Below are 27,778 nucleotides of genomic sequence, written 5' to 3'. Positions count from 1 at the left end.
AAGAAAATTTTAATAAAGAAATTAATGTACAAAAAAATCTCTTAAAAATGTTATGAAAAGATGCTTAATAGAGGCATTTCTGACCAAACTGTAAATGCTACCTGCTCTGTGCGCCTGCACAGGCGAGGACGGGGGCGGCAGGGGGCAGAGGAGGAGCGAGACGTGCAGTGGATCAGGAGGTGGGCGCAGTAGCAGGAGCTGCTGCGCAGTCTTGGTCCGGCGTGAGATCCCCTGGGCTTTCTAGCAGAAGCCGGTCACCCTGCTCTGCCAGGATCGAGGATGGAGAGGCGGGTGAGCGGAGCCAGGCATGGGAAGGAGGGCGCAGGGTGGGCAATGTCGCACTGGTGGTCTAGGGCGGTGGCGGGCTGAGTGCGCCAGGCTGCGGCTCCCACCATTCTGGTCTGGGGCTGGGTTTTCTGCTTGCGCTTTCCTCTTAGTGCTTAACCTTGCTGAGAAGAGGCTTTTGCTTCCCAAAGGGTGGGCTCCAGGCCTCCTAACAATCTGGTTTTCTGTTTCAATGCCTTGAAGAAAGGATACAAGAGGCGGCGGCTCCACCAGATCATTGTTATCATGGGATTGGAACTGGGCCGGGAGGCGAGGGTCCTCTAGGCAGCCTGGGGGTGGGTGTAAGGGGCAGGCTCACGGGCTCTGGCTGGAAGGCTAGGAAAGCACATTCTGTTTTAAACCGCCCCCACCAAAGGGGTTATGCGGGTGCTGTTTGGCTCCGTGTAGATACCAACAACTGGGGTGGGGCTGTAGAGCTGGCCCCGTCCTGGATGCTCTAGTCTTTTTCTTCTGGGTCCTTGCTTGGGAAGCCATAAAGGATCAGATAAATCAGGGTTAAAACCCAGGGTATTTAGGAGAGACAGACATTTTGTGTATTCAGGATCTGTTTACGAGACACAAAACAAAGGGGGAGATTTTCATTTACAGTGATATAATTGATCAAAAAATTACAATTAATAAAAAAATTATAATCCAAATACAAGGAATGCCTCCAGGTAATTGTTTTCCTATACAGTTTATTGGCAAGACCACTCAGCTAATTATGGGGCTACCTTTCTTAACAAAGGAGAATGGTGGCCATTGAACGAATGTTTGCTGTGTGTCAGATGCTCTTAATCTTTATACTACCCTTCGCAGGAAGAATGATTACCTGAATAAACAAATAAAGAAAGAGGCAGAGAGGTTAATTTTTCCAAGTCCATGTGACTACATGTGGGGAAATCAGAATTTGGACCTAGGAATTTTCAGGAGAAGAAGTATGAATGGGGGCAATAAATCTGCCAGGTGGGTAGCTGTCAGGTGAGACCCAGTCCTCTGTGAAACCTGGTCTTCTTGCCAGGGGTAGAAGAGGACTTCTTAATTTCCATTATTGTATTCCCTGTATATTTGAATATACAGGGATAATGATTTTTTTTAGCTACCTAATATATATTGGCATTTACTGTATCTTAAGCACTGTATTAAATGCCTGAAATGCTCAATTCTCATAGTAACCCAGTGAGATAACATCATTTATTTATTTTTTACCCTCCTCAATATTAGCTGTTGTATTTTAAAATTATAGTTAATATTTAGTATTATTTTATATTTGTTTAAGGTGTACAGCGTAGTGATTCGACATTTATATACTTTATGAAGTGATCACCCTGATGATTCTAGTATGTACCTGGCAAAATACATAATTATTACATTATTATTGACTATATTTTCTATGCTGTACTTTACATCCTCATGACTGTTTTGTAACTGCCAATTTATATTTCTTAATTGTTTCACCTTTTTCATCCAATCCCCTAATCCTCCTCCCCTCTGGCAACCATCAGTCTTCTCTATCTATGAGTACATTTTTGTTTGGTTCATTAGTTTATTTTGTTCTTTAGATTTCACATATAAGTGAAATCATATGGCACTGGTCTTCCTCTGACTGCCTTATTTCACTTAGCATAGCATCTTCTAGGTCCATCAATATTGCCGAAATGGTAAGATTTCAATTCTTTTTATGGCTGAGTAATATGTATATATGTATCACCATTTTTTATCTACTCTACTATTAATGGATGCTTGCCTTGCTTCCATATTTTGGCTATTGCAAATAATGTTGCAACAAACATAGAGGTGATATATTCTTTCCATTTAGTGTTTCGGATTTCTTCAGATATATTCTAGGTCATAAGGCAGTTTCACTTTCAATTTTTTTTAATTGAGACCCCATACTGTTTTCCATAGTGGCTGCACCAGTCTGCATTCCCACCAGCAATGCGTGAGGGTTCGCTTTTCTTCACATTCTCACCAACACTTGTTGTTTGTTGATTCATTGATGATAGCCATTCTGATATATGTGAAATAATGTATCATTGTGGTTTTATTTTTTTAATCCTCACCTGAGGACATGCTTAGAGAGAAGAAGGGGTAGAGAGAGAGAAACACCAATGTGAGAGGGAAACATCAATTGATTGCCTTCACATGCTCCTCAACTGGTGATCAAACCTGAAACCCAAGTGTGTGCCCTGACTGGAAATTGAACAGTCAATGCTCAAAAAACTGAGCCATTCCAGCTGGCAAAAATATGTTTGTTTGTTTTTTAGACTGATTTTAGAGAGAGGAAGGGAGAGGGAGAAAGAGACCCCGACAGGGGATTGAGCCTACAGCCTGCACATATGGCTGGACCAGGAATCAAACTGGGGACCCGTCACTGTACAGGATGACTATCAACAAACTGAACCACATGGGCCAAGGCTTCACTGTAGTTTTATTTTGCATTTCTCTGACAATTAGTAATGTTGAGCATCTTTTCATATGTCTGTTGGGCATCTATATATCCCATTTGGAGAAGTGTCTATTCAGGACCTCTGCCAACTTTTAATTGGATTATTTGGTTTTTTTTTTAGTTTATTCTTGTGTCTGATGTAAGAAAGTGGTCTATATATATAGATTTAATATATATATATTTAATTTTTCCAATGCCATTTATTCAATAGACTGTATTTACCCCATTGTATATGTTTGCCTTCTTTGTCATATATTAATTGACTGTATAAGAGTGGGTTTATTTCTGGGCTCTCTCTTCTGTTCCATTGATCTATGTGTCTGATTTTGTGCCAGCACCATGCTGTTTTGATTACTTTAGCCTAGTAGTATAGTTTGATATTAGGTAGCATGATACCTCCAACTTTGTTGAGATTAAGATTGCTGTGGCTATTCGGGATCATTTGTGATTCCATGTAAATTTTTGGATTATTTGTTCTAGTTCTGTGAAATGTCATTGGTATTTTGGTAGGAACTGTATTGAATCTATAAATCCTTTGGATAGTATGAACATTTTAACAATGTTCATGCTTTCTATCCATAAACACAATATATGTTTTCATTTATTTGTTTCTTCAGTTTCCTTCTTCAATGTTTTAAAATATTCTGAGTACAAGTCTTTTACTTCCTTGGTTAATTTATTTCTAGGTATTTTTTTTTTTATGCAATTGTAAATTGGATCATTTTCTTAATTTCTCTTTCTAATAGTTCAATATTGGTGTAGAAAATGCAACAGATTTCTGGGTATTAATTTTGTATCCTACTACTGTACTGAATTAATTATCAGTGCCAGTCATTTTTTTGCCATAATCTTTAGGATTCTTTGTACATAGTATTATGTCTACAAATAATGACAGTTTTACTTCTTTCTTTCCAATTTGGATGCCTTTTATTTATTTTTCTTGTCTGATTGCTGTGGCTAGGTATTCAAATGTTATAGTGAATGAAAATGCTGAAAGTGGACAACTTTGTCTTGATCCTGTTCTTAAGGAAAACACTTTTAGCTTTTTCCTATTGAGTATGATGTAACTGTGGGTTGTCATATAAGACCTTTATTATGTTGAAGTATGTTCCCCTCAAGTCCTATTTTGTTGAGAGATTTTATTATAAATGGATGCTAGATTTTGTCAAATGATTATCCTTCATGCATTTAAATAATCATATGATTTTTATCCTTTATTTTGTTTGTGTTGTGTTTCATGTTAATTTATTTGTGAATATTGAACTTACCTTACACTCCCAGGAATAAATGCCACTTGATCATGGTGTATGATCTTTTCAGTGTATTGCTGAAATTGGCTTGCTAATATTTTGTTGAAGATTTTTACATCTAAGTATGTTCTTCAGGGATATTGGCCTATCATTTTCTTTTCTTGTAATGTTTTTGTCTGGTTTGGAATCAGAGTAATATTGGCCTTGAAAAATGAGCTTGGGAGCCTTCTCTTAAATTTTTTGGAATAGTTTGAGAAGAGTAGGTATTAATTCTTCTTTGAGTGCTTGGTAAAATTTACCTGTGAAACAGTATGGTCAAGGACTTTTGTTTTTGTGGAGATTTTTTATTACTAATTCAATTTCATTGGCAGTAATTGGTCTGTTAAGATTTTCTATTTTCTCTTTATTCAGTCGTAGAAGATTGTATGTTTTTAGAAATTTATCCATCTCTTCCATATTGTTCAATGTGTTGGCATATAATTGTTCATAGTATTTTCTCATAATTCTTTGTATTTCTGTAGTGTCCGTTTTTATTTCTCTTTTTTTATGATTTTATTTGAGTCCTCTATCTTTTTTTCTTCTTTTTAGAAAATCCTCACCTGAGGATATTTTTTCATTTATCTTCAGATAGAGTAGGAAGGAGGAGGGAGGGAGGGAGGAAGGGAGAGAGAGAGAGAAAAAAACATTGATGTGAGAGAGATACATCAACTGGTTGCCTCTCGCATGACCCCAACCAGGGCTAGGGCCCAAACTGCAACCAAAGTACATGAGGTACATGCCCTTGACAGGAATCAAACCTGCAACTCATTGGTCCATAGGCCAATATTCTCACTAAACCAAACAGTCTGGTTAAAAGTTTATCAGTCTTATTTATCTTTTCTTATCATTGATCTTTTGTATTATTTTTAGATTCTATTTTATTTATTTCTACTTTGATCTTTATTATTTTCTTCCTTCTACTTACTTTGGGCTTTGCTTGTTGTTCTTTTTCTAGATTCTTTAGGTACAAGTTTAGATTGTTTATTTAAGATTTTTTTTCCTGAGGTAGGCCTGTATTGCTATGAATTTACCTGTTAGGACTGCTTTCCCCTAGATTTTGGGTTGTTGTGTTTTCGTTTTAATTTTGTCTCAAGATATCTACTGATTTCTTCTTTAATCTCATTTGTTAATCCATTTATTGTTTAGTAGCATGTTATTTAGCCTCCATGTATTTGTTTTCAGTTCTCGTCTTATAATTGATTTCTAGTTTTATACTATTGTGATTAAAAAAGATGCTTGATATGATTTTCAACTTCTTAAATTTATTGAGACTTGGTTTGTGGTCCTAACATGTGGTCCATCCTGGAAAATGTTCTATGTGCACGTGAAAAGAATATATATTCTGTTGCTTTGGAGTAAAATGTTCTAAAAATATCAATTAAATCCATCTGGTATAATCTGTCATGTAAGGCCTTTGTTTTCTTGTTGATTTTCTGTCTGGAAGATCTATCCATTGGTGTTAATAGTGTATTAAATTTCACTACTATGATTGTATTACTGTTGATCTTTCCCTTTATGTTTATCAGTATTTGCTTTATATATTTATGTGCTTTTATGTTGGGTGCATAAATGTTTACAGGGGTTATATCCTGTTGGATTGCTCTCTTTATCATTATTTAATGCCCTTCTTTGCATCTTATTATGGCCTTTGTTTTAAAGTCTATTTTCTCTGATGTAAGTATTGCTACCCCAGCTTTTTTTTAGTCTTCATTTGCATGAAATATTTTTTTCCAACCCTTTCAGTCTGCGTGTGTCTTTCATTCTGAGGTAGGTCTCTTGTAGACAGCATATGTATGGTTCTTATTTTGTTGTCCTTTCAGCTACCTGTGTTTTTTTATTGGAGCATTTAAGCCATTTACATTTAAATTAATTATTAATAGTTACATATTTATTGCCATTTTATGCTTTATAACTATGTTTCTTTTCTTTCTTCTTCTTAAAAAGGTCTCTTTAACATTTCTTATGTTACTAGTGTATTGGTGATAAACTCCTTTAGCTTTTTCTTGTCTGGGAAGCTCTTTATTTCTCCTTCAATTTTAAATGCTAGCTTTACTGGGTAGAATAATCTTGGTTGTAGGTCCTTGCTTTTCTTCACTTTGAATATTTCATGCCAATCCCTTCTGAAAAGTTTCTGTTGAAAAATCAGCTTGCAGTCTTATGGGAGTTCCCTTGTAGGTAACTAATTGTCTTTCTCTTGCTGCTTTTAAGGTTCTCTGTTTGTCTTTAACCTTTGCCATTTTAATTATAAAAATTTTGGTGTGGGCCTCTTTGGGATATTCTTGTACGGGACTTTCTGCATTTCCTGGATTTGTATATCTATCGCCTTTACCAGGCAAGGAAAATTTCCAGTCATTATTTCTTTAACTAAGTTTCCAATATCTTGCTCTTTCCTTATTCTGGCATCTCCATGATGCAAATATTTTGTACTTGATGTTGTCCCAGAGGTCTCTTCAAATATCTTCATTTTTTAAAAATTATTTTTCTTTTTTGCTTGTCTTAATGTGTTTTCTTGTACTTTGTCTTCTGAATCACTGATTCAGTCCTCTGCATCTAATCTGTGGTTGATTCCTTCTAGTGTATTCTTCATTTCTGACTGCTTGATTTTTATGCTTTGTGTATGTATGTGTGTGTTTAATGCTTACAATATCTTTGTTGATGTTCTCACTAAGTTCCTTGAGCATCCTTACAACCAGTGTTTTGAACTCTGTATCCGGTATTTTGTTTACCTCCATTTCATTTAGTTCTTTTTCTGGAGATTTCTCTTGGTATTTCATTTGGAACATGTTTTTTATGTCTCCCCATTTGGGCTGCCCCTTTGTGTTATTGTTATGTATTAGATCTATCTGCTACATCTCCCATTCTTGGCAGGGTGACCTTATGTAGTAGGTGTCCAGTGGAGCCCAGTGTTGCAATCTCCCTCATCACCTGAGCCTGGTGCTCTAGGAATACCCCATTTGTGGGCTGTATGTGCCTTCTGGTAGTTGAGCCTTGATTGCTGTTGGTACATCAGTGGGTGTGATTACCCTGAGTCCGATTGTCTATGAGGATTGACCAACCCCACAGCATACAAAATGCTGTGCAGAGGCTGACTTCATGAAGTAAGATTCACCCCAGTAGTGTCTGGTGCTTGCTGAGACTACCCATTGGGTATGCCACCTGGGAAGCTAATTGAATGGTGCTCTGTTGTGGTCTGAAGCCATCTACTGGGTATGTTGGTTCTGGGACTTCTTGGGGAGCTGGGCTTTGCTGCAGGTCAATGTCAGACTCTGTCTGTGACTAGCTGGGGTTACCTGTTAGGAGCTACTAAACAATCACCACTAGATAGCTCTCTGTGCAAGGCCTGGGTATGTATGGGAGAGGCCATGCTGTGAACTGACACTTCCCCCAGTACCAAGTCTGAAGTCTAGTTGGCAGAAGCCAAGGCAGCCTGAGACCTGCTATGGCTTGCTGTTTGCCTTAAGGCTCAGCTGCTGAAAGAACCTCAGGCAATACACAAATTGCTGAGGCAGGGTCTCAGGGAGTCACCAGAGTGGTATGAGTGGTATTCACCAGATTAACACAGATTCAGATCTGATGCCAGTACTGAGCCTGAGGCTGTTCAACAAAAGCCACCACCTGCTTGGGGCCTGCAGATCTTTGCAGTGGGGTAGGGTCTCAGCGAGTTATCAGGGTGGAGCTAGTAGAGTTCACCAGGCCACACAACTCAGTTTCTCTCTGTATGTCTCTGGTATCTGCAATCCCCGTACCCCCAGCCACTGTCTCTCTGCTGGAGCCTAAGGTGAGTGTCTGTGAGTGAGACTTTGTGTGCAGAGCCTATGAGAAGATGCCTGGGTTTCTAACAGCCTCTTGTCTCACCCTAATGAAGGGAATTTCTGCTGATTTTCACAACCAGATGTTGTGTGGACTTCTCTTCCTGGTTCTGGTGTTTTGAGCTGGGGAGCCCCTGTGGGGCTGAGACCCCTTGCACCTCAAAGAGAATCTCTGCAGCTAAGATATCCCTTTGGATTCTCAACCACACACATGGGTGCAGGACCAGCCCATTTTGCATCTTCACCCCTCCCCTTTATATCCTTAGTTATAGGATTTCTGTTCCGCAAATCTTCAGATGGTTCTCCAGGTTGATTGTTCTATAATTTAGGTGTAATTCTGGTGTGATTATGGGAGGAGGCAATGATAGCACCCTCCTACTCTGCCATCTTGACCAAAACCCCAACATGAATATTTAGTGATTATTTGTGTTGGTCACTACTCTAGGAGCTTTACATATATTACCTCTTTTAATCTTTTTACTATTATTCTTCCAGCATCTTAGAGAGGTAAAAACATTTGTCCTAGCTCACACATCTAGTATTTCTGCTAGTCCCAACTCAAGTCAACGAGAGTAAATATGTATACATTTAGTAGGCAGGCTTTTGTTCTAATTCCCTTTGTCTCAATTATTGTGTCTTTGTCTCTTAAACATTGCTAGTTCCCACTTCACACATCTTGTGTTTTGGTGTATGTCTGCTTTCTCTCTGGTCCTAAAACACAGGTTTTCACTATGAGAGCCAATTCATTCTGCATGTCTTATCACAACCTTTGGTAAAACGGATTTCCACATGAGAGAGAGAGTCATCATGCTTTAAAATAAATAGTGTAGAATTAAAATGTCAAAGAATATATTTTAGTTTCAGAAATCAAACTTAAAATAGTAAGAGCCTAAGCACTTGAGTTTAAAGACCAAAGATTTATATTTATTCCAGAAAGAGTTCATGGAAAAAATGGAGGGTGATAGAGGAACCAACTTTCCTAACCCTAGAGAAAATAAGTATTTTTTATTCTGGGAGAGTAAAGAAGGACCAATGTCTAGGTTCAGACATCAGTTTGTGTTCTGAAAAGGAGGCCCTATGTACATACTCCAGGAGTGGGGGATTCAGGAATATGGTAAGTAGAACTTACAGATAGATGTTAAAATCTAAGAACAGAAAATACCTGTGCCTTGCTTTTCTGGGGGGCAGGAATGGGAGACTGTGGGAGAGAATTGCCTATTCATCATGGCAAGGAAACAGCACAGCAGAGGTGGATAGATACATGGGAGTCTAGACAGAGAGCTTTGTAGAATTTCTCTTTGCCCAGCACAGGAAGATCCCAGGAACACAAAATTGGGAGAACATGTGAAAGAACGAGAGAGAACACCTTGTAAGCACAAAATTTAATTGCACAGATCAATAACCTTGATAACTTGAGGGGAACACAGCAGCCTTGGGAAATGCCAGCATGGGTTAATGGTTGTTACCAAGGATTAATAGCCCTGTCCCAAAGCTTGGCATTATGTAAGTCCCCAGAAATGTAGATACAATGCCAAAAATGAGAACAATTGTTAAGTGTTGGTTTGCAGGAGCTAAACGGACAAAGATAATGTAACACTGAAACTAATTTTCTACCTCTAATTGAAATGAACTTCTGTTAAAAACAATACTGAAAATGGAGAACTGCAGGAGACAATCTTTCTAGACAAGGCAGTTGAGGAGGAGGGAGTGATTGGAGAGGGGGTTGGCTTGGCGTGTACTCCGCACCTCGGGAATGTTATTGCGCGTGAAACATTTTTGGAAGACTTTTGCCCAAAATAAAAGATGTTTGGTTTTCACAAGCCAAAGATGTACCAAAGTATAGAAGGCTGCTGTATTTGCAGAGCTAAGTCCTCCAGTTCTCGATTCACTGACAGTAAGCACTATGAAAAGGACTTCCAGAGCTGTTTTGGGTTGCATGAGACAAGTTCAGGAGACATCTGTAATGCCTGTGTCCTGCTTGTGAAAGATGGAAGAAATTGCCAGCAGGATAAAAAAAAAAAAAAAAATGGAATCATGTGGTGGTTGTGTGGGCAGGACCCGGTCTAAAGACTACACTGAAACCAAAGAAAGTGAAAACTCTGTCTGGAAACAGGATGAAAAGCAACCAGATCAGCACACTGCAGAAGGAATTTAAGCGTCACAATTCTGATGCTCACAGTACCACCTCCAGTGCCTCCCCAGCTCAATCTCCTTGTTATAGTAACCAGTCAGATGATGGCTCAGATACAGAGATGGCTTCAGGCTCTAAGAGAATGCCAGTTTTTTCCTTTTTAGATCTCACATACTGGAAAAGACAGAAATTATGTTGTGGGATTATCTATGAAGGCCATTTGGGGGAAGTCCTCATTGACGCATCTATTCAAGCCTTGCTGCAGCCATAAGAAAGCAGCTGCGGAGAAGCCGGAGGAGCAGGGGCCAGAGCCGCTGCCGGTCTCCACTCAGGAGTGGTGACAGAGGTTTATGAAGAAGGGGAACAAAAAATGATTTAAATTTTAGAAAAAAAAACCAACAACACAAAACAAAAACAAACAAATCAAAAAAGCACAGCAACAAAATGACCCTCCTATGTTTAACTTGGATACTTGCTATTCTGCCAAAAGACAATTTCTAGAATAGTTCTGAATGGGTTCTTTTCCCTCCACTTTCTCTGAAAGTTCCACAAACTCTGAAGCCAGTGTCTAGCTTACAAAAGAAAAAAAGACATGTACATAATATTTAAGATGCTGAGTATTTCACAGGAAAGCTGAATGCTGCTGTAAAGTGCTCTTTAAGACTTTTTCTTTTAAATCCCCTTCTAATGAATGAAACTAGGGGAATTCAGGGGACAGAGATGGGATTTGTTGTATGATAAATGTATGTAGTTTTAGTCTTTCTATATTGAGAAGCAGTGGTTGGGGCATTTTGAAGGATGGCTGACTACACTCGTTTTTCTTCATGATAGTAAATTTGTCATAAACCCAGTAACCTGGACTTGCCCCTAGAGGTAATTGTTAATAATTTTGAAATATTAAGGTCTTGCCAAGGTTCTGATGATTCAAACCTGTACTACTGAATATTATGCAGGACAGTATAAGCTCTCTGGTGCAAATACCTTGAAGGAATTATTTCTAAATATACAAAGAGGTAACTGGACTGTATATGTGTATCCTGTGTCACCTCCCTCATAGTGATATTTGATGAAGATTTTAATTTATATGAAACTTCTAAAGCAGAATCAGAACTCCTCTTGGGGAAATGTCAAGTCTAGGATACGCAATCTTCTATGAATAGTACCAAAGCTTTACCACATGGTAGAGAACACACTCTATTCAAAATGTTAAATTATCTGAAAAATAAAATGTGTAAGCCTTAAGGATGGCATGTCAGAGGGCTTTCCGAGTGTGTAAATAATTGACTTTTGTTTGTGTTCCATGGCTGTTGACTTCACTGAAAATCTATACAATTTGGTTTTAGCTCTGGATTACTTAAGGTGACCTTTGTGAAGGTTTTTATCTGTGTAGAGTGGTTGTTCAACTTGTTTTAACCTTTGAGGGTTTGGTGTTTTTTCCCTCTCCACCAAATTAAAGTAAAATTTTAACAAAAGAAAAGAGGTGTGTTAGTGGTGAATGGGTTGGTTTTGGTTTGGCTCCTTTTAGTCGAGCTTGCTAAACATTGAGATGTTAGATGATAAATCCTGAACATAGGGTTCTAAAAAATCTTAATTAAAAGCCTGTTACTTGAACCCAAACCAAAGTACTCTCATTGCCTGTTTTCTACAAAGTTCAGGAATAACATTAGCAGTTCACACTTTTCATAACGAGGAAGGATCATTTGCCTAACCTTATAATAAAATGACTCAGTGCTTATTTGTTGTTGTTGTTCAGATAGAGTGGGAGGGAGAGAGAAACATCGATGTGAAAGGGACACATCGAGTGGTTGCCACCCGCATGACCAAACCAGGGCCGTGGACAAACTGCAACCGAGGTATGTACTCTTAGCGGGAATTGAACCCGGGTCTCTCTGGACCGCAGGCCGACGCTCTAACCGCTGAGACAAACCGGCCAGAGCCTCAGTGCTTATTTTTAAAGCTGGATTTTAAAAATTGTGTAGTATAAATAACAGTAAGGAGTGAGCCACTTTTTATGGGCACCCTGTAGTTTTATAGTTCTTAATCTAAACTTAAAATTTTATATTCCTTTGGGAGAAACTACAAACCACCACATGTACAGACTGCGCAGTGGGTTGGGGCGGCTCTCCCACCGCCTTTCAGATGTGCTGCAAGAGTCTCAGCCATTCTCACCTTCCTCCCGCATTATTTTGAAATGGTTCTTTTTTTGGTACATTATAGCTGCAGTGTTGGTGGTAGAATATACTATAATATGGATCATCTCTACTTCTGTATTTATTTATTTATTACTAGACCTCCACCACAGTCTTCTTTTCCCCTCCCACCTCTCTCTGCCTGTAGATGTACTGTGTGTAGTCATGCACTTTGTATTAATATATCAGAAATCTACAAATCCGTTTTGTACTTTTCATACTGTTGGGTACTTATAATCAAAACTTTTACTAGGTTATTGAATAAATTTAGTCTTATTAGAAAATAAACAAAGTACAGAAAATGCACTTTTCTTATAGAAAAATTTAGAAATACAGGAAAAAATGTAAGGAAAAGTTACATTTCTTGCCTGTATTCCTTATAATGAACACATACATGTAGACCTAGTGAACAGATCCATGGGGCTACTGCACACAGAAATTAATCTGTCTAGCCTTGGATGGTGTGGCTCCCATGTTGGCCCATGTATCAAAAGGTTGCAGGTTCGATTCCTAGTCAGGGCATATGCCTGGGTTTCGGGCTCAGTCCCCAGTAGGAGATGTGCAAGAGGCAGCCAATCAATGTTTCTCTCTCTTGTCCTTTCTCTCTCTCTCTCTCCCTTCCTCTCTCTCTAAAAATCAATAAAAATATTTTTAAAAATTGATCTGTCTACATTCTATCCACATTTCATAGCAAAATGATACCTGGAATAGCATTCCCTTAAATAGAAACATGATTTGTAGAAAAGCCAAGGATTTATGCTCAGACACATGAAAATAAAGCAATGAAGGACAAAAAAAATTAAAGCCATTGCGGGTTTTTAAAAGGTACACTTTATTTAAAATTTCAGAATTTGCAGGAAAATCTACCTCAGCAAACTGCAAGGCAGTCACTTGTATCTGATAAGTAGTTCTCCTGAGTTATATTTGTAATATGAACAGATGTGGATTATTTTGGAAGTAGGTATTCTCTAACATTTATAGTCTCTCTTTTCTGTGTATTCATGGCTGTTTGTTTTCCCCAGAGATCCTGTGCCTTTGGGACTTTGCTCTTGACCATGGTGGCTTTAGGAGCAAGGCCTCAAATTGCTAGGGATTGCCATAAAGAAGGAGTCACACTGCTGCTTTTCCCTTCCCAAATCCTGAGCACACTGTTATTTCTTTCATTTATAGTCTCTGGTTCTGCTTCCTCAAACCCAAATTCTCTGGTGGTTAAAATTCTAGCTGCAACATTCCCTGAGATAGCAATGAGATTGAAGCTTCCTCAGCTTTGTCCAAATGCCTATTTTTGTACTTTGCTCTCTGTCTTCAGGTGTTCGAGAGGTCCTTCTGTCATCTGTCTACCTACAGACTGATTTGGTTCTTGGCCGCAGTGATGCTATGCAGGGCACAAGGTAAAGAAAGATACTCCATTCCCCTGCATGGAGTCCAGGGGACCTGATTTCTGAACTGGAGATGTTTGGCCACTGTTGTTTCTGCTGTGCTGGTTCATTTGTCTGCATGAATCATGTAAATGTTTGATTGGATTGGAGAAGTGGGAATGTTTTTTTCTGCTTTCCAAAATATATATGGAAATATTGGAAATATGGGAATGCTAGGGGGAGTATGAATAAATACAACCATTTGAGAAGGTAATCTGGTAGTAGGTAATCAGGTGTGCCCTTCTTTTACAGAAACATATAGAAAATAATGAAATACAGAGGTTACAGAGTTTACATAGTCTGTTATATAAAGCATATGCTTGTGCTGTTTACTTATCTGCTGCACTTCCTAGTTGTGCCAGACGTTTCTCTTCTGTTCCATTGGAGGCCATCCCTCACTTTGCACCTGACATTTTACTGCCTTTTGTGTGAAGTGCTCATCAGCCTTCCTAGGTGAAGGGAGGGCAGACTTTGGATCACCTGCAACGCAGGATTTACAGACTGACTAGGGGGATCTAAATGGAATTCTATATAAGCATTAAAGAATTGCAAACTTTCCACAAACTGGGTTCTTCATAGTTAAAGAGAAAAATTACTCAGGAAGTCAAAACTCTGGCTTTGATCCCTTTCTACTCTCCATTCTAAAAGCAACAGTTTCTTCGATCTCTGATTTTCAGAATCTCAACAGATTTTTAGACAACCCCAATCCCAACAGCAGGTATTGTCCTCAGAACTTTTCACATGTACTGAGAGCACACCTCACTAAGCCTGGACTCATGCAACACTCAGGGGTTCCAAATTATATTTGTCGCTTTGTCCATCTTCCTGTGCCTGATGCTGTTGAGAGAATATTGTTTACTTGTTCTGACTTCTTTTTTACTAATTACACTGGCCAACATTTTATCTATATTATTCGTCTCCAAACAACAGATTGTGGTATTTTTTTTTTCACTAAGTCTACATTATGTGTACTTTTCCATTAATTTGTACTTTATCTTTATTAATTCACCCCTTTTACTTTTTTTGTTTTTTTGGTCAGGGGTGGGGGATGCTTAGATTTGTGTATGTGTTTATTTTTCAATTTCTCTCGTTTCCTAATAAATGAAGTTAAGATTAAATATTTTTCTCTGAAAACTGCTTTATCAGTTTCTGCAGATTTTAATGTTGTATTCTCAATGCCATTTATAGTAATTTATAATTCTTGCTATTATTTCTGGTGTAATAGTTAAAAGAAGCATGTTAATTTCTAATTTTATTGTATCGTGCCTGGTATTCAGGTCATAGGATATCACATTTTTAATCCTATTTGAAGTTTAATTTGGGGGAATGTTTTATGTGTTTTTGAAGAGATTAGATACTCTCTTTTGGGTAAAAGTTTGTAAATGAATATATATCTATATGTATATATGTAATATTTATATATAAATATTTATTTTTTAAATCTTCTATATTTTTATATTTGACTTGTTTGCTTTACTTATTTTTTAACATAGGAAAGTAAAATTCTGAGAGAACTATAGAAACTCTCCCATTATGATTGTGGCTTTATAAATTGTTTTTTTTGTTTTGTTTTGTTTTTTTGTAGTTCTATTAGCTTTTTATATAATTTTTGAGTTATTTTAAAATACATAGAGGTTCATGATTAACATATCTTATTTTAGATTGTACTTTTTATTTTTTTAAATATATGTATATTTGTCCCTTATACTGGTTATTTTTTCCTTCCAATCTCCCTTTTCCCTTCATTTAAAAGTCTTCGGAGACTGATGCTGAAATTTCAGGTCTTTGATTTTTTTCTTCATTTCTTCCATATCATTATTCCTTTGTGCTATATTCTGGAAGTATTCCATGACCTGGTCTTTCTACATGCTCAATTACCCTTCAGTGGTATCCCTTCTGCTAAGCAGCCAATCTGTTAAGATTTTATATTTCTCATTCTCTACATCTCTAATTTTTATTATTTACAATGCTGGCTTCTTTTGACACTTAAGATATCACATTTATTCTTGCTCAGGTGATTATTGATTTATGAGATCTTGCTTCATTTGACATGAATTCTTAAATTTGCAAAGTTTATTATTTTTCTTTTGTTGTGTTAGCTTTCTCAAATGTTTGGCTGTTTGTTGTTATATTGAAGTTTCCCATGGAATAATCTATCATATCAATAAGAGTAGACAGCATTGGAGAGGGGGAAAGTATTGCCATGCCTTATATCCTGCACTGCAGTCAGTACAAATGGGGGGATGTGTAGATTGCCGTGTGGCTGTCAGAGCTGTCTGTACTGGCAGCCTCCCGGAACATTGTCCTGGGTGTCTCACTAACTTATGTAGCTATATTCACTACTGCTTCCTGGGGCCAGACACCACTATTGCCGCACCTCCCTTTGTAGGGGGCGTGTGTGGAATGTATAGGGATGTTACATCTTCTTTATTCAAACTGATCACTCTGCCTATTGCCCATTTGTTCTATCCTGCTCCTGGTTTCCACCTCTCTGGGCATAGCCTCACTTGGTAAAGCTTCTATCCTGTCGGACACTTCCCATCTTCAACCTTAGGGATTCTTCACACAGTTTCTTGTCACTAAGAATTTGCCTTCTTGTTTTACTACTCTGCTACTTTTAAAGATGGAATAAACGTTTGAACTTATATTTCTCTAGCAACATTAGAGCACAGGTAAATGTTCTCTTCTTTGCATTTTTCTCTATCTTTTCTATATGTGACTTTGAACAGGCATTGTTTTTAATCAGAAAAATGTATATTTATGTATGTATGAAATTTTAAAATATAATTCTTTTTTTATGATTCCATGATGAAAGTGGTAACCCGAGATGAAAAACAGCTGCTGAACACACCTGCTTCCTTACGATGTTTTCTGGAAACTTCCCAGGAAGTCTTGATTGTGACATGGCAGAAAATCAAGGCTGCGAGCCCAGACAACATGGTCACGTTCAGCAAGGAACATGGGGTTGTGGTCCAGCCGGCCTACAAGGATAAGATGAACATAACTGAGCTGGGACTTCAGAACTCAACCATTACCTTCTGGAATACCACTCTGGACGATGAGGGGTGTTACAAGTGCCTCTTCAATACCTTCGGTTCTGGGAAGATTTCAGGAATAGCCTGCTTAACCCTTTTTGGTGAGTCTCTGAGAATACATCGTCTCTGACTAGTAATTTATTTTCAAGAATGTTTGGAACATGGTGGTAGTACCTAGTTTTTCAGGGCCCCAACCCCAGCAAGGTTTGTTAGAAGACACTTAGCCTTTTATGTCTACTGTAACTGTAGCGGTGGTTATTAGATAGTTCATGAGGCTACCCTGAGTCTCTGCCTGGAGTTATCCTTGCTCCCAGGAATCCTGGTCACGGGAGTAAATTAAGGACCAGGTAAAGATAACCAGTTCTCCATAAACGGAGATAAGATACAGACCTGGCTTTGACATTAGCAATCATGTGACCATAGAATAATCCTGATTCACTCTCTGCACCCAAACTAATTTATCTGCACAGTATGTGTGGCATAGATTATCTGCAGTGTCTCTAAGCTTTAATATTTTTGGATGTGAGATCAGAACCAGAATGGGCTAACCTGGAGCAAGTTATGGTGGTCCCTCTCATTTTGTTTCAGTGTAGCTCTCTCAGCATTGATAAGGGGACATGCAGCAGAGGTTCTGCGTACTTGATGTCAACTAGAAATTTACCTGGATAATGAATATTTTTAAAAATCCAAGAGGCTGTTTGACAAGATTCCTTTCCGCTTAACCAACATATAGCTGAGATCAAGAACTGACAAGTAGGAATGGGGGGTAACTTTGGAGCATAGCACACTTGGTGGTGGTTTTAGGGAGGAAAAAACCAACTATTAGGAATGTTAATATGAGAGTTTGAGTACCCCAGACATACTGGACTTAGGGTAAGAGGAAGCTCAGTAGATAAGAAAGCAAGGGAGGTGTAACAATACCAAGTACAACTGTCTTTCATTTATTTTGCTATGATGAATCTTCTCTGTAGGATTTTAGGCTTACTTCATTTCTGCCTTTTTCATTCTCTCTGTCTTCCTAAGTCTGTCTGTCTGTCTCTTTCTCTCTCCCCTCTTTCCAATCCTCCCTCCACCTTTCCTTCCTTTTTTTTCTTCCTTTATTTCTCCCTCTCTCCCATCCTCTTTTCTTCTCTCCCTTCCTTCCTCCTATCTCATCTTTCTTTTTCTCCTTCTTGTGTCATATGTTTCTCATTTCTGTTCCTTTTTCTTTTCTTTCTCCTTTGCTCATCTTTCTCTCTTTCTGTTATTTCCCCTCCTTTACTCATAGTCTTGTATTTCTTTTTTGTCTGAAAACCAGACTCCTGTGAGTCTTCTAGCTAGTAATGTTGACCTTTCAGAGCCACACTTAGCTTTCCATCTGTCATTCTTTGACACACCAGAGAGCCCTGCCACCAGTTGGCCACGTCAACCATAAGCATCTTGCTTCACTTTTTTCTCTCTCTTTCCCAGAGTTCATTGAAGTTAGTAATCCAGGCACTATTTGGACAGGGCCACAGTGCTAGCCCTATTTCCTCCAGCCCACTGCCACCCACCCACCTCTTAAACCTCTAAGTACAGACCATGTTTCAATTTAGCACTGCCCTCTAATTATCTGTGGGCTACAAAGCCAACCACAGAAAGACAGGTCTGCATTTTGTTCAGCAGAGATAAACTATTCCAACAGAAAAAGAAAAAAAAAACGCATCAGTCAAGGGACTTGTAAAAAGGGAACAGGATAAAGCTGGCTTGAAAATAAGGTCCTTTTTTCATAAGCTAGTTATTTCTTCTTAACTCTATAAGGTGATCTCCAAGGTCCTTCAACTGTCATTCTGTGATTTTCTGGTTATTGGCTATGAATTCATAAATTTTGTTTTGTGTAGATATTTCCAACAAGGACTTTCCAAGTTTCATCCACGCAACTCATTTACTGGTTCAGCTCCAAGCAGGAAACTGCGGTCACTAAGCAGCTGTCCCTCTCCGGGTTCTCTGCTCTGAAATTGTCCTAGTGCTTCTGAGATGTGCAGGCCACTTGTATGGAGGTGCTCATTGTCAAACTATTTGTGAGTAATACCTGCAAAAAGGCAGAGATGCTGCATTGCTCATGAAAAAGGAAAAAAGAATAATTAGGCTCTGAGCTATTCGAGAGAGAAAATATCTTCTGTCCATTCAGCTACTTCACCTAGAGACAAACTACAGAGAGAATCTTTCTTGTCACAGGGCTGTACTAGACCAGTCTCCAACCTGCAGGTCAGAGAATTAGACCCAGGAAGAACTGAGAAGGCCTCAGCTGGGATTGGATGTGCTACCTTATATTTCTAGCCCTCACTGTCGTACTATAAAAATCATTCTGTCATCTCTCTGAGGAGAGTGCGAAACTGATGGCAGACAATTATTGTTTTCTTTTTGTCCCAGTACAGCCCACAGTATTCCTTCACTATAAATTATTTGAAGACCACCTAAATATCACTTGCTCTGCCAATGCCCGCCCAGCCCCTGTGATCTCCTGGAAAGTCTCTGGGTCAGGAATGGACAACAGTACTGAGATTACCATACATCCTAATGGGACCACGTCTGTCACCAGTGTCCTCCACGTCAAAGACCCTAAGAGTCAGGTGGGGAAGGAGGTGATCTGCCAGGTGCTGCACCTGGGGACTGTGTCCAATTTCAGGCAAACTGTGAACAAAGGTAAGAGATGGGCAAAGGTGGCCGCGGTCATACCTATGTGCACACACCTGGAAGGTGGTGAATGCTCTATAGAACCACTTGGCCACTTGTTCTTAGAGGAAGCATGTGAAATGCATCCATAAGAAAGCCACGGTGCACCATGGGAGGATTGCAGGTGGGAAGGAGGGGCATCAATTCAATCCGGGGAGATTAGAAAGATTTCCTGGAAGAAAACATCTATGCTCAAACCTTTGCAGAATCTGCACTGTGGGAAAGAGTCCGATCTAAGATATTTTCCTCGCTCCCTTTTAAAACAAACTGCCTCCTGTTCAAGGCCCCTTTTGCTCTCTCGTGTTTTTAACTAAGCTGGTACGCCCAGGCCTCATGGGTACAGGTGGTAAGGGTTATGGGAGAGAGAATAAAGGGAGGAGTGATAACAGCCACTTTTTTTTCCCTGTGGTTTTGAAGCACTAAGTCTGGATATGCCTTCTAGAAAGAGACTGCTGCTTTTCTTCTTTTGGGGATGACATTTTGGACAATAAGCCATCGGGCAGAGATGGCCGTGGGAAACCTGGAAAAGATTTCCCACGTTTGCCTCACTGATGAGTGGCCTGTAAGGAATATTTTCTGTAGTCATTTCTGGATCTTTGAAAACATAGACTAACCAAAAAGTCAGCATTTAGGTCAGTTTCGTCAAAAGGCTTGCAGTGTTAGATTTAGACATTTTTTTAATGAACCTCAGATTCAACCAAGACAAAAGAATAAATTTTCCTGAAAAACAAGAACCTGAAAAGGAACATGTCTCCTTTTCCAAGAATACCAAAAGTAACATATCATTTATAATGATTTTTCCCTTTATATTTCTCTGTATTTTCCAAAATTTCCTCAATAAACGTATTACTTTAACGAACAGTATAGCAAAGAATATGTACCATGGAGGCAAACAGACCTCTGAACAGGCATTGGTTCTGCCACTTACTATGCTGATTTGGGGTTTACTTAACTTTTTTTGAGCCTCATATTAGAGTTGTTGTGTTTTCATATTAGATAATAATAATAATAATAATAATACTTAACTAGTGCTGTTTTGAGGATTAAATGAGATAACATATTCAAAGCTCTTATTACATATTAACTACGTAAAACATGTTATCTATTATTATTATCTAAATGTTTTTAAAACAATGTCATAAATGCAGACATCAATATGTATATATTTAAGAATCATATTCACTGAAAGCTTAATGCTAATAAAAACTCGCCACAACTATTGCTGTATCTTTTTTTTCAACAGCTTCCTTTTATGACTTTGATTTTCCTCTTTTTTCCTTCAATATCTATAGGCTTTTGGTTTTCAGTCCCACTGCTCTTAAGTATTGTTTCCCTGGTAATTCTTCTGATCTTAATCTCAATCTTACTATACTGGAAACGTCACCGAACCCAAGACAGAGGTGAGTTATCACTAAAAGTACAGAGAAGGAGATGTGATTTCTGAATGATAGTTTGGAGTCTCATGAAGATGTAAATAAGGGGATGGCAACAGTGTGTTTTGTTCGTTTCCAAAGTACATACATGTTAAAGGTATTTTCAAACAATTCTTCAGTATCATTTTCTTGCAATTGGACATTAAACCGAATGTTTCTTTTGATTGTCTGAGATTATTTAAAGGCTAGTTATTTTGTAAATTGAGGGCTGATGAGAGGAAATGTGGAAAATGTTTCTCTGATGGCTATGAAATCATCTGATGACAAAGCCAGAGAAGAAAGCTTGGCACCCATGTTGTGTTCTTTCTACTCATCAGTGAGAGGAACAGTCTATTCTCTTTTGATAGCCTTCCACAGGCAAGCTATTCCATTTAAGAGACTTTGAAATTGTCCTAAGTGATCAATTATTAAGTGGTTCTTTCTGTGTTATACTCTCACTAGGTCTCAAACATTATAGGCAACAGAGAGGTGATCCATACTTATAATAACTGTGTCGTGTCATTCTGCCCTTATAAACTGTACATCTCTCTCCATTCCCACCAGCATCTGTTACAGTGTCTCATGTACGCCAGGTGCTCAATAAACGTTCATTAAAATAATGAATGAGTAGATAGGTATATTTTCAAACAGACTTTTTAAAATTTCCTTTTTCTTATTGTAAATTTAGTACCTCATAAATGCTAAGCCTAAAACATTGTGAGACAGTATAAAACTAGAGATGTTATAGAACAAGAGAAGTCAGCTAGAGAAAGAGAATTCAGTTTCTTTGGTTTCTGAAGACAGGCATAATTTATTAGCGTCAATGCAAAGCTGCTATTTATGTTGAGTGTGATGGGGATTTCCTAGGGTGAAGTGGTGACATGGGAGTTTTCTTCATCTCAGATGACTGAAAGAAAGAGAAGAAAAAAACATGTTGGCTCTGAGTATTATTTTTAATGTCTGTTAACACCCTCACTTTTTTCTTTTCATTTTATGTCTCATAGACTAATACCTTTCATGTTTTAGGTTTTTTTTTTTTTTTTTTATCCTCACCCGAGGACATTTTTCCATTTTTTGTTCAGACAGAGCGGGAGGGAGAGAGAGGAAGAGAGAGAGAGAGAAACATCGATGTGAAGGGACACATCGAGTGGCTGCCACCCGCACGACCAACCAGGGCCGGGGACAAACTGCAACCGAGGTACGCGCCCCTAGCGGGAACCGAACCCGGGTCTCTCTGTACCGCAGGCCGACGCTCTAACCGCTGAGCTAAACCGGCCAGGGCGGTTCTAGGTTTTTTGAACACTTAATTTTGCATACGACTTTTATAAATACCAGATTAATTCTTATGGTTTTATGAGAAAAGCAAAAACTCCATGCCAATCACCCCTTCGCAGAAATAGATCAAGGTATTTGTCTGTCCAGGAATGGAGACGGCAGATCAGCTGCCCATGGACCTCATTAGCAGTTTGCCAAATGTCAAAAGAAGGCTTATTCTACTTTATCCAAACATTTTACTTTTCCAATTACGAACTGAAGCCCAGGAGAGGAAAGTTGATTTTGTTCCCTAAGGTCACACAGCTAGTTAACAGCAGCTCAGGACTCCCTGGCCCCCTAACCTTTACCAGAATGTCCTTCGGTCATGGTGCCCTAGAGTCCTGACTTGAAAGGCATGATTGTTATCAGTCACACTTATTTTACTCTGTGCTTGCTGTCACCGCTGTATTCTTTTGGAAAGTTTAAGTAGAAAAGTGTAGAGTGTTCAAATTCATTTTTGAAAGTCCCTTTTGGACAAGAATCATAATATCTATTCAAGCCCAGGGTGAATTCCACTAGCAAGGGGCATTTGTGAAAGAATTGTCCTCTGTTTATTAAGTAAGTTTTGAATTTTCTGGGAAATATAATTGTTCAATACCTTATTCAGTTCCTAAAACAAAAAGAGTCAACTTATCTCTGTAGCCAGGCTTTTTCTCATTTATGAAATACAGTAGTTCCCCCTTATCCATGGAAGATACATTCCAAGGCCTTCATGGATGCCAGAAACTGTGCATAGTACCAAATTTTGTAAACACTATGTTTTTTCTTATACATACTTACCTATGATAAAGTATACTTAAGGTAGGCACAGTAAGAGATGAACAACAATATCTAATAAAATAGAACAAAGATAACAAAACAAACTGCCTCCTAAAAAGTGTACTATAATGAAGTTATGTGATGTGACATTATTAAGTGAAATAAGGGTTACATGAACACAAGCACAACTGATACCTACTGCTGCAATTGATCTGATAACCTAGATGGCTACTAAGTGACTGATGGGCAGGGAGTATACACAGTGCTGATATACTGGCCAAAGGGATATTTCACATCCAGTTGGGATGGAGTGCAAGATTTCATTGCACTACTGGAAACAATGCAAAGTTTAGGCAGTGAAGGGTAAAGGGGATCAAATATATGGTGATGGGAAGAGATTTGACTTTGAATGGTGAACACTCAATGCAATATAGAGAAGATGTATCATAGAATTGTACACTCAAAACCTATATAATTTTATTAACCAATGTCACCCCAATATACTTCATTTTAAAACTTATGAATTGTTCACTTCTGCAGTTGTCTATGTTCTATTTTAGAGCACAGGTGACTGCAGGTAACTGAAACAGTGGAAAGCAAAACTGTGAATAAAAGGGACTACTATAAACAACCGGAATTGCATTGAATCTTGTAAGCACTAGGACTGCCATTTGCTGACGATGTCGTCATAAGGACAATCAGTCAATTACACTGAATGTTCAGTGGCATATTTTGAGTGACTGGATTTTTTTTGGTGTGGTTTCAAAAATTTTGGCAGCCAGATCCCTTGATCCCATATATTTAAATAGCTAGTAAACCCAAGTATTGATTACACTGGAGACTTAAATGTTCAAGGCTAAGGAAATACTGGTTTAAGACCAAAATTTAAGTTGCCCAAAGTTAGAAGAAGGGGAAGAAAATATATATTTTTTTTATCTTCAGGTAACAAATTCTATCAATTTGTGATCAAAGTGAATAGTCCTACCACCTTTACTTTCTACCTTTCCATCTTTTACTTTTGGTTATTTTTTTCACCCATCATCTCCTTAAAACTGAAAACTTTTGTGTGGGCAGAGAAAATATCACCAAGATTCTTGACTTCACCTGAAAAATGGTGATATAAACTGAAACAGAGGGGAAAACTGAGTGTGTGTGTGTGTGTCTGTTCAGTTTGTGGAGAGGAGAAGAGGGATGAATTAGTTTTTAAACTTATTAAATGTGAGTAGACAAAGAATAGAAAAATAGTTTCCATGGAGCTGTTCAGCAGGAAGACAAATCTGGTAGGTGAGGAAAATCTATGAAGTAAGGTCCAACTCTTTGTTAGATAAAGTCTATTTTAGAGCAGAATCACTGATTGACTGCTTACAAAGGCATAAGCAAATTTATAGGTTTGGACACGGGGGCAATCTCTAAAAACTGCTGTTATCTTTATGGAGAAGTTAGACTCCCTTTACTTTTTTTGTGGTTCTCTATAATGCCAGAGAGTATGATTTTGTTTTTTGTTTTTGTTTTTTCAACAGTAAAGCTGCATTCCGAAGGAAGGTGTGATGAGTTAGAGGCTATTTCTCTTTGCGCCATTCCTGATGGGATCAGTGCAGTTACTTCCCATGAGACTGCGACAATAAGATAATAGGTTAATAGGTTTTCAAAGAACTCTTTTTCTCTTTTATGAATCAAGTCCTTTATTACTGAAATAGAAAGTGAGAAAAAAAACCTTAAATTTCCCAAGGAAATTTTCCACCCTTCTACAATAGTTATTTCTATTAAAACCCAGTTGATGTCATAAATAGACAGTTTGTCAGATCATCATAGGCAATCACCTTATTTTTATTTTTAATAGTTTTTATTTTTCAATTATAGCTGATGTACAATATTATATTACTTTCAGGTATATAACCCAGTGATGAGACATTTATATACTTTACAACATAATCACCCAACTAGTACCCATCTGACACAATACATAGTTATTATAGAATTGATTATATTCCCTATGCTATACTTTACATCTCCATGACTATTCTGTACAATCACCTTATTTTTAGAAATCTTTGTTTTGAGTAGTAGTTTTCTTTGGTTTTATTGAGTCAATGCTGAACTGGAAAACAATAGAAAATTTAGACAATCACATGAAATCCATGTTCCAAACTTCACTTTTTCATCAAGAATATAGCTATTTCATACAGAAGTGTTTTGATTTTACCCACATTATCTATATAATCACCTTGATTTCTTTCACTTGCCTTCACAATGACCTAACCTATAAGTGGGGTCTCTGTAGGGGTGACAATGGCATTGTTAGTAAAACACTACATCCAGAGTAGGATCATGTTACTTCCTCCTATTTCAAGCTTAATACCATGTCAAATAACAATTTGATTAATAAACAATTTGTAATGGTGAAATTGGTGATTAATTGGAAGAACAATACAAAGAATATTTATTTAAAAAAAAATAAGAATCTGTGCTTTGCTAAAGAATTGTGTTTATGCTTTCCAGATGAAGGCTGGATGAGTGGTAATCCTCATCCCTACCCCAATTTTCTCAATAGTTCTAAAAAGAAGAAATGTAATGCTTTTGTAAGAAACATGTTAAGCAAGCCTGACTAAACTCATAGGTCAGAATTGCTGGATTACATCTTGCATTCCAAGGCTATTTTTCTATAAAAAAGCTTACCCTTAAATGGGTGCAAAAGGCCACCCATCATATAAAAAATTTCATGATATAATCTGGTCACAAAGTTACTGGCTAATAGACCCTTAAGCCTGAGCATTCTTGCCTGAGCTGTTCTGTGTCTTTTGTCACTGACAGCTCACATTGGAAATACTAGCAAAGTTCAAATATGCAGAACTTTGCAAGGTTTGGTAAGAAATAGATTACAGAGTGAGAGATGGTGCAAGATAAAATTCCAGGTCTTTTACTTCATTGTCTTCATGCTTTATAGGGAGGCCCAGGTTCTCTTGGTTTCTGTGCAAGCAAGCCTTAACAGTTCTCCATTTGTCTACTTTGTGACCATTCTTAACTTGATGTCCAGCAAGTTAGTATCCACAGAAAACAAAGCTCAAGGTCTTATAGATAAAATACACATAGATCGTTTGGAATTCTTGAACATGCTCTTTTACTTGTAGTCTTAAGTGATTCTGCAAAGCTTTGTTTCCTAGAACTACCTTTATCTCCTTTTAAAGAGAATCACATTCCCCTCACCTCACATTGATTAAAAAAAAAAAATCTAATTCCTTACCTTTGCTGATAAAATTTGCACAAGGAGAATTCTGTTTATTGACCCTTCTGTTGTTGACCTTCTTAAAATCTATTAAGATAGAAATGATAAATGTGCAAAGTTAATATTTTGATCTTTCTTTTATCCAGAGCCCTAGAAGAGTCACAGAACCCTGAAAATTATTCTCTGGTCTACTTGAATCTAATGCAGGAGGAAAGCAGGAGAAAAAGGGTCATTCTCCAGGGACCTATGAGAACAAAAGAGGTGGAAGTAAAAGGCCTAAGAATTTCAAGACTCTCTACTGCCATCTAAGCTACCCAGTGCTTGTGTGAGTTCCAAGAGGAAGTCATTTTACCTCTCAGGTCTCTTGTAGGAATTGAATTTGTAAAGCAATGCAGTGTTGTGCTGTTGAATGGATACTGGTCTTAGCATTGGGAGCCACAGTTTGAGACTGACTTTGGCTGGGACTAGTGGCAACTCTATGTTAATCGCTATTCAGTGAACTTCTACGACAGCATCCCGAAAAGTAAGGAGTTGGACCAGATAATTTGCTATTCTGCTCTAAAAACTGATGTAATTCCAGGAAAAGGGGAATGAACAAAGGGAATGAACATGAAAAAAAGAGAGTAAAACAGAAGTTGGAAAGGTTAAGGACCAAAGAACTTTTCTGAGATTACCTTTTGCTTTACTGTGGCTATTCCATCTCTTCTTCCCTTGTTCTTAGGTCCATGAGTCTGTTCCCTCACTTGGTATCTAGTCCACTACCTGCTTACCGCTTTGCTAATAGCTGGTCTCTCTAGAACCCTTGGTTTCACTGCTAGTCTTCATGTGTTTCTGTGACATTTATCACAATGAGAACGGGACTGAGTTTATTGTGAAACAACATGGCCAACTTAACTTATTTACCTATTTTTATAGCAGAATAAACATTGTTAGTCTTAGCTGCTCACATTTTTTAAAAAGCATGCATTCCTTATCCATTTGTCTCATAATAGGACCCAACCGTATTTTATTTATTCTGAATTCAGACTAGTATAAAGAAAATATATTATGAAACCAGGCAGTTAGGAGGTTTCCTAAGTAGCAGTCGGCCAGTTCAAATACTTTGTCTCTCCTGCCTTCTTTTTCCATGAGTTTACTTTTCACAGTAGCAGAGAAAGCATGTGTGAGCATACAGTTCCCTTTGTTCTAAATATATTGTTTTAACTAGTGGAACAATTTTTGAACTCTTTACTAGTCATAGACCAAATTAGTGACTTTTTCAGTATCTTTTGCTTTCTTGTCTCTATCCAGTGGTCTAGAATCTAAAATGTAGGTATTCTCTGTTGAAGTGGATATTTATATATTTAGTAAACTTTTTAGATGTTATTTAATTATGTATTATTTCTTACGTTTGTATAAGATACTGAAGAATTAAAAGTGTCAAATCTAAGTATCTGGTTTATGATATTCTCTTGAGAAATGTGGGGAATGTGAATGATTAATGGTAATCCTTGCCTTTTTCCTCTGTGTGTGGAAAAATCTCTCACCCTTTAAAGATGCCATGGACATCTCTGATTAATTACAAAGTCACAAATTAGATGTCCCTGGTCTGGTCAGTGGAAGTACCTGCCTTCAGGTTGGTGGCTGTGTCCTTTACAAGTGACCCAGTCAATTTTAGAGCAGCTCCTTTTATGTGTATTCTTGGTTTCACTTATAAATACCAACTTTTATTAGCTGGTTACTTCACAGTTTT

The 27,778-nt window shown here is 37.9% G+C and overlaps 1 protein-coding gene and 1 pseudogene across 3 annotated transcripts; both read left to right on the top strand.

Annotated features, from left to right (window-relative positions):
- The first annotated feature begins 179 nt into the window (after positions 1 to 179).
- Positions 180 to 27,397, top strand: CD200 (CD200 molecule). Of its 3 annotated transcripts, XM_036243687.1 has the most exons (7): positions 180 to 291; positions 13,501 to 13,582; positions 16,425 to 16,745; positions 19,036 to 19,308; positions 20,631 to 20,738; positions 24,344 to 24,456; positions 26,193 to 27,397. In XM_036243687.1, the coding sequence occupies exons 1-6, from the start codon at positions 280 to 282 to the stop codon at positions 24,451 to 24,453; spliced, it is 906 nt and encodes a 301-aa protein (XP_036099580.1). In that variant the 5' UTR covers positions 180 to 279; the 3' UTR covers positions 24,454 to 24,456; positions 26,193 to 27,397. The 3 variants fall into 3 exon arrangements, with proteins under 3 accessions (XP_036099580.1, XP_036099581.1, XP_036099582.1); XM_036243688.1 differs by lacking the exon at positions 24,344 to 24,456; XM_036243689.1 differs by lacking the exon at positions 13,501 to 13,582 and having other exon boundaries at positions 238 to 291.
- LOC118617712 lies at positions 9,651 to 10,343 on the top strand (annotated as a pseudogene).
- Positions 27,398 to 27,778: the final 381 nt, after the last annotated feature.

This window comes from Molossus molossus, unplaced genomic scaffold (assembly GCF_014108415.1).
Source record: "Molossus molossus isolate mMolMol1 unplaced genomic scaffold, mMolMol1.p scaffold_m16_p_5, whole genome shotgun sequence".
In the NCBI taxonomy this organism is placed as follows: Eukaryota; Metazoa; Chordata; class Mammalia; order Chiroptera; family Molossidae; genus Molossus; species Molossus molossus.
This window is presented reverse-complemented; position numbering and strand designations above follow the sequence as displayed.